Source organism: Dreissena polymorpha, chromosome 1 (genome assembly GCF_020536995.1).
Source record: "Dreissena polymorpha isolate Duluth1 chromosome 1, UMN_Dpol_1.0, whole genome shotgun sequence".
Lineage (NCBI taxonomy): Eukaryota > Metazoa > Mollusca > Bivalvia > Myida > Dreissenidae > Dreissena > Dreissena polymorpha.
In genome coordinates this window covers 137,529,721-137,541,930 of record NC_068355.1, presented here as the reverse complement: position 1 = coordinate 137,541,930, position 12,210 = coordinate 137,529,721, and the positions used below count along the sequence as shown (strand labels likewise).

The 12,210-nt window shown below is 33.8% G+C and overlaps 1 protein-coding gene across 2 annotated transcripts in view; it reads left to right on the top strand.

Annotated features, from left to right (window-relative positions):
* LOC127851559 (uncharacterized) overlaps positions 1–11,724 on the top strand; it is a 35,006-nt gene extending 23,282 nt beyond the window's left edge. For both annotated transcript variants that reach the window (XM_052385393.1, XM_052385402.1), the window contains 4 exons: positions 957–1,072; positions 9,669–9,747; positions 10,202–10,518; positions 10,846–11,724. In XM_052385393.1, the coding sequence (XP_052241353.1) occupies positions 957–1,072; positions 9,669–9,747; positions 10,202–10,518; positions 10,846–10,866 (533 nt within the window). In that variant the 3' untranslated portion in view covers positions 10,867–11,724. The remainder of the gene's footprint in view (positions 1–956; positions 1,073–9,668; positions 9,748–10,201; positions 10,519–10,845) is intronic.
* Positions 11,725–12,210: the final 486 nt, after the last annotated feature.

The window sequence follows — 12,210 nt, the reverse complement described above, 5'->3', positions numbered from 1 at the left end:
TGTTCACGTTACTAACTCATGGAACAAATATGTTCATGTTCACGTTACTAACCCATGGAACAAATATGTTCATGCTCACGTTACTAACACATGGAACAAATCTGTTCATGCTCACGTTACTAACACATGGAACAAATCTGTTCATGTTCACGTTACTAACACATGGAACAAGTCTGTTCATGCTCACGTTACTAACACATGGAATTTTTTTCCATGCTGACGTTACACACACATGGAACTTTTTTTTTTCATTTTTCAAGTTACACACACATGGAACAATTCTTTCCATGCTCACGTTACTCACATATTGACTAATTATTTCAATACTTCGCGTTGTTCACAAAAACGAAATTCATTCCATGATTCGCGTTACTTTCTTAGCACACACTTTTTTTAAAGACTTCGTGAAAGAAACGAATAACTCCATTATTTAAAAGCTACCTGTTTTCCACATACAACAAAATTCATTTTATACTTCGTAGTACTGACATTTATGGCATTTTGTTAAAAACATCGCGTTTCTCACAGAAAACATTATTTTTTTAAAGAATCGTGTTCCGCACATATAACGCACCCCTTTCCTGCTTCGTTTTACTCAAATATTCCAAAAGTATGTTACAGACATGTTATGCACTAAATTCTGTTTAGGTTACGATTGCCAATTTATACAATGAAACAAGAATATTTTAAGAATTCGTGTAGCTCACGTGTAATACAAATCTTTTCAGGCTTCGTGGTACTGACATATAACAGAATTCTCCCCAGGTGTTGTGTTAATCACGTTTTCAATATAACACCATCCTTTCAGGCTTCATGCTACTGACAAATAACACACTGATTTCCATGAATCGTGTTACTGATATAAATCACAATTCTTTCACTGCTTCATGCTGCTAATACATAATATGATTATTTCCATGGTAAGCATTACTCACACGTAACCCAATTCATTTCAGGCTTCGTGCTAGTGATCCAAGAGAAGGATCTGGTCATGCTGAAGGTGGTCAAGCAGCGGCTGCGGATGGCTCTGAGACGAGACAAGGAGACGGCGGGAAAACTTGACAAGTACAGGGTAGGCATGTCTAAATAGACGCTTTATAGGATATATATATATATATATATATATATATATATATATATATATATATATATATATATATATATATATATATATATATATATATGCATACATACATATATGATACTTAATGTAACATTAACATAAACATCGATGGCAATTTAACTGTATTATTGCCTGAGATTAAAAACGTAATTAAAAACAGTACATCAGAGGGGATAATCACGTGATAGTCAAGATGGCGACGTCCGTGCCGAGACAATTATTTTTCGCCGTTTTAGACCCTTTATTACTTTATTTAATTTTTAAATGACATCACATTCCAGCCATATCAGTAAACATTGATTAGCGTTCATTTCGTATAAAAATTTGCTTTATATCTCGACTTTACTCTCCGCAAATATTCTTAGTGGAGCTTTAATTAGGTCATCTCGCTAAACAATATAGCAGCGAGTAAAGTCGAGATAAAGAGCGAATATCAACACGAAATGAACGCTATTAACTTTATTGCTGATATGGCTTGAAAGTGAGCGTCATTTAAACAATAAATACAAGTCATAAAGGGTATAAAACGGTGAATAATACCTGCCTCGGCATGAACGTAGCAATCTTGACTATCATGTGATTGCCGCCATATTGACTATCATGCGATTACCCCCTCTGTCATGTTGCATTTGAGACAAAGTTTATAGTGCTGTCTATGTGTTACCAATTATTTTTATATTTCTCTTCATTGACTTAAACGTATGATAATGGAAATATTTATAGTAATGATTATGGTAAAAGAATAAATAAACATTTATAGAAAGAAGAAAAATAACAAAAACAATAATAATAATATTTATAACACCAACACCATCGTAATCTCCCTCGCCACGTGTACTTTTACTATCGTCGGTTAAGAACAACACGCATCGCGATGGGGTTTGACAGTTTAATGTATCGCACTTAACCACAAGAAAAAACTCGCTTATATTGTTTCGTGATTTTATTGTAAAGTAATTATTTTCATGCTTTAATATTTTAAAGTGCAATATAATCTGTGCTCGCATAATGGAGGCAATTATCGACTTTTGATTATTTCGGCGTCACGCATTCCATAATAAAATGCTGATCTCCTTCCATATTGTGTCCGGTTCTCTATGACAGGCAATACATTAATTTAAAACACGGTAATTCTAATGAAATTCCCATTTTTGTTCACACTTTCGTAACTATTTATTATATGATGACGTCTTTAAAGTCGGGCGAAAGACGTGATTTTTATGTAATGACATGCAAATTATAAACGTTTTAATTGTCTTTCTTCGAACAATGACAGGGGCATCCGCTAAACCTTTTACAAAATGATTGATTTATATTGTGTTCGTTTTTCATTCCGATCGTGGTATACTTACCTGGAAATTGATTGTGCCATTTATACAATAGGAAATGATTGCAAAATAATCAATACAGATACATGTGCGCTTTAGACTTCAGAGACCGGCAATAACTGCATTCTCTTTTTATAATTTGGCCGTGTTCTGTGAAATTGGGGTTTAATGCATGTGCGTAAAGTGTCGTCCCATATTAGCCTGTGCAGTTCGCACAGGTAAATCGAGAACGACACTTTCCGCCCTTATGTTATTTTCGTTTACAGAAAGTCTCTTCTTTGCCAAAATCAAGTTAATGCGGAAAGTGTCGTTCTTGATAAGCCTGTTCGAACTACACAGGCTAATCTGGGACGACACATTACGCACATGAATTAATCCCCATTTTCACAGAGCGAGGCTCAATTGTAAATTATGACCTATTACTTTCAAAACAATATCTATTAAAATGAAACACTTCATGATTTAAAAATGGGTCATTAGGTGTAAATAAATGATTGATTACACATCAAAATCCACAATTCATTTATTAGTGTATTGACAGAGTCAACGGTCGTCACAATATATTGCTTTTGCTGGTTAGGGAAATATTTATTGAGAACGCATGTACCTGCCATTCTCATGATGTACACTGAGTGTATATCCGTACTTACACATTACACATAACCTACCCTCTACGTCTGAAAATCTGCGTCATTCGTTTCCGTTTTTATCCCCCTCCATAGGCGGAGGGATATTGTTTTGGCGTTGTCCGTCCGTCCGTCCGTCTTTCCGTCCTTCCGTCCGTCTTTCCGTCCGTCCGTCCGGAGCCATATCTTGGAAGTGCTTTGGCGGATTTCATTGAAACTTGGTATGAGTATATATATGGATAAGCGAATGATGCGCGCCGAATGGCATTGTACACCATCTGTTAATAACGGAGTTATAGCCCTTTGTATCTTGAAAAAAAAAGCTTTTTTTGTGTGTCCGGAGCCATATCTTGGAAGTGCTTTGGCGGATTTCATTAAAACTTGGTATGGGTATGTATATCAATAATAGGATGATGCACGCCAAATGGTATTGTACACCATCTGTTAATAACGGATGTATGGCCCTTTGTATCATGAAAAAATGTTTTTTTGATTGCCAAATATAACACTGTTGTGTCCAGAAGCATATTGGCGGGAGATTTCAATTCAACGAATTTGCTTGTTCTGTGTGTTTTTTCGTGCAGAAAGTCTGTCTGAAAAGTAAATTTCCCGTTTAAAAGCAATCATATTGATCAGAATAAAGATTTAATATATATTTTTCGACTGCGTACCTAGTAACCTCACCATAGTTGTTTGCCTGTGTATCGCACTAACAAATCAATAAACTTATTGCAACCATTGCTCATCTATTCAAATTTTATAAAGGTATACTGTATCGTTAGCTTGTTATTCCTTGTTAATCTAAGTGTATCATTGTTAATCAAAAGTATTCACCAGTTTGGTAACATTTAAGAAATAAATGCAGGGTAAGCCAATATATTGAATAGTTGCTCAGATATTTCCATATTGTGAAAACAAACGTGGCAAGGCATCAGTATTTCACGTCTGGGGTGTAGCACCGTATTGTCTAAGTAAATATTTTGACGATGTTTTAAAATTCAGTTACTGAAGGACTTCGTGTTAGTTCTCATCTGACATTCCCATTATATTTATTCACATTATTCAAAAATAACAAATAAACATTCACCGTAACCACTTTCTCTTTTTAGGCGGCCGTGTTGATTGCTTCAAACGCCATAAATGTGTTCATTTTGAAACAATGCCAGACAACAAATAGCCCTCTGAAAGTATAGTACAATCTAACAATGTATTATTATTAATAACAGCGTTCGAAAATATAGTTCAAATAAGTTGCCATGAGTGTACCGCTTATACCTGCATGACTACAATGGTTTGAAAAACTTTCTAACCACTCGAACACTAAGATCGTATTTGTTGAACTATGTACCATTCGGCCATGTGTTTCCGAAAGGATTTCGTTTCGTTCGCAAACAGTCCTTTTGATTATACAATAGAGCGGTCCAAATTGTATACATTACAAAAGTATTAAGAGAATTATCTCTGTCAAGATGGACCAAATTGAGAAATCTAGGGCGTCATTTTATCTCTTATTTATGCCGGTGTATCATATTTAACAACAATGTGCATTCTTGTTTATGCTTCCATACAGGCATTTCATTCGTTGTGTATTCACGGAATTTAAGAAAGAGCATTTAAATTAATAATTGAATTAATTTGGCTGCGCGAATAAGCTTCTTAACAATTAAGTTTTGTTCAACGACGCTTAATAGGTCACTAGGCTGTTATAGGTTCGGTCAAATTGTTATTCAATTACGGGCGTTGTAGCTTAAATGGTGTCGAGTCGGCTTCCGCTCAATACTTGAGTTTAGTTGCACCTTTTTCGCTTAGCTTTTGTATTTAACTTCATCGATCATACATCACATGATTAAAGGAAGTGCCCATTATGAAAAAACATGAACAACAAACAAACAATGGTCTATGAAGGCAAACTTTTCCATAAAAATCATCCAAATTTAAAAACAATTTCAATTGATCGGATCTAACATCATAATGTGGAACGTACTTCTCCTAACCTAACGACATTCCTAACAATAACGCTTTATGTGTGTTGTAGTTTTTTTCTGAAACAATGATTCATTGAGTTTAATTGTAATCTTCCTGATGTGGTGTTTCAACATCCTTTTCTATAAGACAAGTTTGTCAACGGTTTGATGAATTGAGTCGCGTTCTGAGAAAACTGGATTTAATGCATGTGCGTAAAGTGTCATCCCAGATTATCCTGTGCAGTTAGCACAGGCTAATCAGGGACGATACTTTCCGCTTTTATGGTATTTTAAGTTTCAAGGAAGTCCCTCCTTACCGAAAATCACGTTTAGGCGGAAAGTGTCGTCCCTGATTAGCCTGTGCGGACTACACAGGCTAATCCTGGTTGACACTATACGCACATGCATTATGCCCAGTTTTTACTGAACGCGACCCAATTGCAATCACTCTGCTGATGTTTAATTGAGAAACCGCATTATACTATGTGTTTGTATTTGTTAGCTCATGTGTTTAATTTCAATTTGCTAAGGAATTCACAATTAATCTATTGTACGCCTGCATCTGGTATGTTAATATCCTGTATATTACATTCACTTGCATAGTAATTAGGTTATGCGTTAGGATAAGGTGCAAATGCCTAACATTACAAACTACTCAAAACTAGGATTGTTTCCAACAAAGAATCTACGATAAAGTTGACACAATACAATCTGTATTTTATGTTCAAATCATTGTGAACAAACATCTCTGGTCAAAACTAAATAGTATTTTATAGTAAATGTATAATTGTTGTGAACCACAATACATTGCATTATGAAAAGATCTCTTGCATTGCAAAAATTATTATATAAATTTAACAGCATCCAATGTTGCAACACACATTATGAATTATTATAAAGTTGAATAATTATTGTCCCTTAGCTATGTAGTAAATAATGTATTATTTCGATAATAACGCATTTTCAATGATAAATCTAAATATTATTTTGTTAACGAAATCCTTTCTGATTCATATCACAGCTTCTTTTTTGCACATCGACCCTTTCAGAAAATATGCATCATGTTGAATTTTCGTTTGAAATGCACATTAAGAAAGCGTTCATTTGTTATTTCTTTATACATGTTTTCAATCCTTTCTTAATTTGAAATCGCGATTACAAGACCTTCGAGGCTGTCGTTAGGTTTTTTCCAAGTTAATGTCGCGAGAGAATTTTTGTTTTCCTGTTTTGTCTCGGAAAAGATACAAGGAATAAGCATGGTTATGCCCCAAAAAGTACATCTTATTTCTTTACTTTTTGGAACAGATGGCGTTATAAATGTTTACAAGAAAGCCATTGATGTAAAGTTTCAAAAGGGAGCCATTGGACTGTCTATATTTTGACACAAGCTACAACAATATTAGGCGTGATAGTAGATTCAAAAATAAACAATATTAAAAGTAATCACTCTACTACTGTTCTAAGTTGCCGTTTTTGAGATAATAAACCTGCATTTTGTTAAGCTAATTGTTAGTAGCGAAAATGTTTGCGTAAGTATTTGCGAATGTTTTTCAAACCGTGGAAGGAAAAGCAAGCAAAGTGTAGCTATCATAAAATATCATATATATTATCTTCCAACCAACTACAGTAACTTGTCAATTATATCAAATGCACAGATTAGAGGAATGCCTACGTCACTGCATATACTCTCATGCCTAGTTTTATCACATTCACTGGTAGAGACAGAGAGTTGGTAAGGGCTATTTAATTATTACTATAACTGGTGCATTTTGCATGCAAATCAATCTAAGTACAGAGCTGGCGCAAGCGGTCATTCTTTGTAAAATACTTGTAAAGCATGCACACTCTTGACGTTAATGAGGGTTCAAAACTATTTTATGACATCAATTTAGTGAAGTCATAGTTTATTGTTAATCAAATTCAGCAGACCATTCATTGGCTTTTCAGTTATCGAAAACTAAAATCTTTGCAAATGATTTCCAAGTATAAACACAAATATTAACAATTTATTTGAATAAATTTAAGCCATATAAATTATTGTAAATTGTTATAACTGAATTAAAGGCTTATTTTGTTAGCATTACTAATGAATGCATATTAAGGGAAATAATGCAGTATGTATATATAACGTAACCCGGCTAAGCGTTGGTTATTGCGGTAATAACCAAAGGTTTGGAATTCCGATTCATGGGAATTTAGCCACAAGAGCGATAATATCGCAATGACCAGCTCGAAGCCGGTAATCATTTCAATGCCCGCAATGACCAGCTCGAAGCCGGTAATCATTTCAATGCCCGCAATGACCAGCTCGAAGCCGGTAATCATTTGAATGCTACCACTATTTTGTATGTCATTTGTCTTTTTAATAGTCCAGCTATTTTAAGCCCCATTAGTACTCACAATCAACGAAAATTTCGTTCAATATTTCGTAAAATCAAGTTAAACAATTAAAAATCAGTGTTCCTTATGGCAATTGCCGAAATTTTAACGCCAGATGTGGTCTGGTAAAATAGATGTTTGTAGATACAAAATGCTCGTTTTTACTATTGTTTTTTATATTTAATTCCATTTTAATTTCCCGCAACGATATCTATTCATACGACACATGAACACTAACATGGTACCATATTTGTGTTCGTGTATCGTATGAATAAATATATTCGCGGGAAACTAAAATGGAATTAATTGTGTTGCAAATAAATAAAAACGAGCATTGTGTATCTATAAGGAGCACTGATTGTTTGGGTGATAACTTTATTTTAGGAAATACTTTACGAAATTTTTGTTGATTTTGAGCGTTATAGAGGCTTTAAATCTAAACTCCCTGACCTATTTTCCGCGATAAACATTCACATATGTTCGGGACGTCAATATGACAAAATACTTCAAAATGAAATGAATAATATCATAGTTTATTATTTACAAAAATGATGCGGGGAAATTGAACCATATGATAGCAATACCAAAATATAGATATTTTATATTGCAAATTTAAGTTGCTGCAAGTCCGACGAAGACGTGACCATTTGTTGTTACCTTATTGATGGGACGTCAAATGTGGTTTTGAATACTATGACAATATGTAAAAATATTCTTAACATTAACATTTTGTTGAACTTGAATGCCAATTATGTCGCTTATAAATTGACAATCGCATAATTAAGAACTAATTTATTCGTCAAGTTATCTTGATCACACTTTTTTGCACGTGCGTTCTACTAATCAATTTCTAGAAAGTTATTTAACTCCTTTCATAACATTACCAGGCTGCAGGGTCATGTTACTGTGTGGGGTTCACAATTAAACGTAAGTAGATGTAAACATACCGGTCACTGCAGCTTGTTAAAAATAACTTTTTTAACAATAGGTCTAAAGAATTTCAAATAGTGCATTAAAGAAAGTTTTTATACTGCTTTTGGAAATGAGAAGTGCATAAGAATTACTTAATTTAACCCATTTATGCATGGCGTCTAGAAAAAAAGGCCTTGGCAAACAGCGTACACCCAGATGAGACGCCGCATGATGCGTCTCATCTGGGTATGCGCTGTTGGCTTAAAGGAATTTCTGTAAGAAATATTCTAATGTAGAAAAAAATATACTAGACATCCCTATTCTTGTAAATAAATGATCCAATTTAGAAGGATGGACGAGTCCACTAGGCATAAATGGGTTAATAAGCCTGTGTTCTTGGCCAAAAGTGTGACGGGTAACGCATTCATGTACGTGTATACGGTTACGCTGCACGCAACATAAAAAAAAAATGCAAAATGTTCAGACTTTTCATGGATTTATTCTCAAATCTTTAGTTTTAGGCATAAACTTCAAGAAAAACTGACTTTTATGCACTAAATATATTTGTAAATGTATTCCAATAACCGCTGTGAAACCCGTTTATCCTGCACCCTGATTACGCTCCTTTCATCTTTTGTTGCAGAATATATCAGCCGTATGTTTCTTCTTTGTCTTCTTTGTCTTTAGAAAACAAATAGAGGGTCTCGGTAGACAATATACAATCATAGTGTCAAAACAAGTTACAGAAGATTTAATAGTATCATTATAGAATATGAATATGAAAATTTTACAACAAACATACGGAAATATTGCAAACAAATATGAAAAGTTTAGCACACACAAATATTTTGAAAATTATATAGCACAACTATCAGAATTTTGCCACATTTATATGAATTTTTTTCAAACATTTTTGAACTTTTCGAACAAGTTTATAAAAATATCAAACATGAATATGAAAATATAAAACACATAGTTTTTGCCATTAATATATAGAAACCACATATATAAAACATATATATATATATATATATAATTATACTACACAAACAAGGAAACATAGCACAAAATATACAAATATACAATGCAATATGAAAATGTTGAATTTTGCAACGTTTGACATGCCATAAGCGAGGTATGTTTCTAAAACGGTCTCTTACACCATTTGAAAATTTTCGTCTATGTTAGTCTTTCAAGCTTCTGACGCAACAACTGCAATGTTTTAAATTATTCTTTATGAAAATGTAGGACTCTATTCTGATCGAATAATGCAAGTAGCAAGGCAATCTTTCAATCTGTAAGCAATTTCATGGCGTAATATTGTGTCTTTTGATAGCTGGAGGTGCGTCAGTTGCAAGGTTTATGTAGGAAGCATGGAGCAGACGAGAGTTCGATACAGGCATGCTGCCCAACAGGTAGGGTTTACGTTGCAAATAATATCATTTTTATTTATTTATTTCAATTATAATGCAAATTTAAAAATGTGTTGATGCTTATAATGCCGCGCGTCTTTTGTTGTTAAATAAAACATATTTTCACGAGTGGCAGACCACAATACTGCATTGAATTTGAATTTCATGTTTTTACGATTTATATCTTTGAGAATTGTTGGTCATATTGGGCAAAAAAAGGAAACTAGTGGCTGACATTTTTCTATTTTACTTGTTTGTTTTTGTTTTAAAATGATATATGAAATTGTATTACATTTTGTCTCATTTCATGAACAACTAATTTGAAAATTGTTGTTAAAAGGACTCGAGTAAAAAAGGTCTAAATTGAGATAGCTTGGACGTTATCTTTTTTATTCTTTGACATACTCGGAACTTAACACTCAGCACTATTTGTTTGATTGTTTCATCAATCCAACAGGCAGGCGGCGTCGGAGCAGCCTCTTCCAGAGCCTAACTAGTCTGGCATCAGTAGCCCTAGTCAGCGCCATGGGGTCAAGGCCACCAAACGCAGCGGACCGCTTGTCCTCCTCCAGCGAATCAGATGATGAGGACATGACTTCACTTCCGACGACAGACGGCGGCAGACGACAGTCCGACTGCTCCACCGCAAGTGTGGTACTGTCAACGGAACCGGCTGACCTGGATTATGAAATAACGGTCAGAGGCGACAGGATTAATGGGGCCTTTAATTTTGATGACGAAAGCGTCTCGAAATATGATAATGCTCCAAAAAGGGTAAGAGGTGTTTTTCTTTTTGTTAATTTGACTCATATTTCAGTCGAATGTATAACACTGTATGTACACAAAATGTTGCTTTCAGTATTTATACTATATTTCAGTCATAAAGTGACAAACTCTCAGCCTTCATTTACCGGATAAAAAGTAATACGTATCGTATAACATGTTCATCAGGAAAATGTTCGTTGTCATCTTATCAAAATGTCAATGAACTAAGAGCCGATTTCCGAATCGTTATAATATACTTCAATTATATGTATATGTATATTATATGTATATGTATATTAACTCGCATAGTATTATTTTATTTTTTTCTTGTTAAAGGATGTTTCAACGAAGCTTTGAATACCTATTGCCTGTCCCGACTACGCTAGTACAGGGAGCAGCAAAAAAGAAGCTGTGATATGAATCAGAAAGGATATAGTTAACAAAATAATATTTAGATTTATCATTGAAAATGGGTTATTATCGAAATAATACATTATTTACTACATAGCTAAGGGACAATAATTATTCAACTTTATAATAATTACTATTGTGTGTTGCAACATTGGATGCTGTTAAGTTTAGATAATATTTTTTGCTTAAATTAACCATTTCTAAAACACATATTACTTTACTGATATATAATTTTGATCAATCGTTTCGTATGCACTATATTTACGATGCTTTGTTACTTTTTGTGTTTTGCGAACTTTTAATTAAATGCATTTCTCATCAACAAATTAGTTTTCAGCAAAAAAAATACTTTCTGTAAATCGGATGTTCTTTACAAATATTTAGATTATTTTCGTGTATATTGGGGTTATAATATAATCTGAAAACAAAGTTTTTGTGAGAAGGTAGTTCTGAACTTGTAGATTTTTTTGTCATTGTTCTTTATGAAATTAAATTACCTTGAACGCTGAAAATAATGTAATATGCACTCATATTAGTAATACAGCTGCATTTTTTAAGGTAGTAACTTTAGTTATTCTATAAAGAGGATTGTCGCTTAACCATGTTTTTCTGATTGCATATTTAGAATAACTTCAGGTCAATTGCGTGATGCTGGTTTAATATGTTTATCATGTAAACTTAATGCGCATTGCTGACAGCGTGTTTGTTATACTCGTACGTTTGTTGTTCAAGATCCATTCAGACGAATACACCTTGATTACACAACAATTTATTGCAGTCAATAAAAAAATAGATATGTACAAACATCTTTTTTATGCAAGTGCGTGGTGCCTTATGAAAATTGTATCCAATACTCATATCCGGAATGAAAAAGAAAATACCATCTTACAAATGTTAGTGTAATCGACATTACTCAAAAAAAGGAACAGGCGCAGTATATTGATTCCATTTTTTAATGGCGCCATTTTGTTTCTTGTCCAGCAATTATCGTATGCTTTATTTCGTAATGCAAACAGAAAATGCGGAAATCGTGGGATAAATAGAATACCAGCTGCATTTTTAATACAGGTACGTGTATCTTACTCGGCAAAAAATCATGAAGTACTCGCCAAGACTTGCGGTTTTGGTTTTCTTAACCACTTAAATAATCGTATCTGTATTTAACACGCACTTACCGAGTAGGTCTGTTCTATTTAATATAACAACATACCGGCAGCCAGAAGATAAGCTGGGTGTATAATGTAAAAGAGTGGACATCCCTTCCCATGGATGAACAACCCTCAGCAGCAC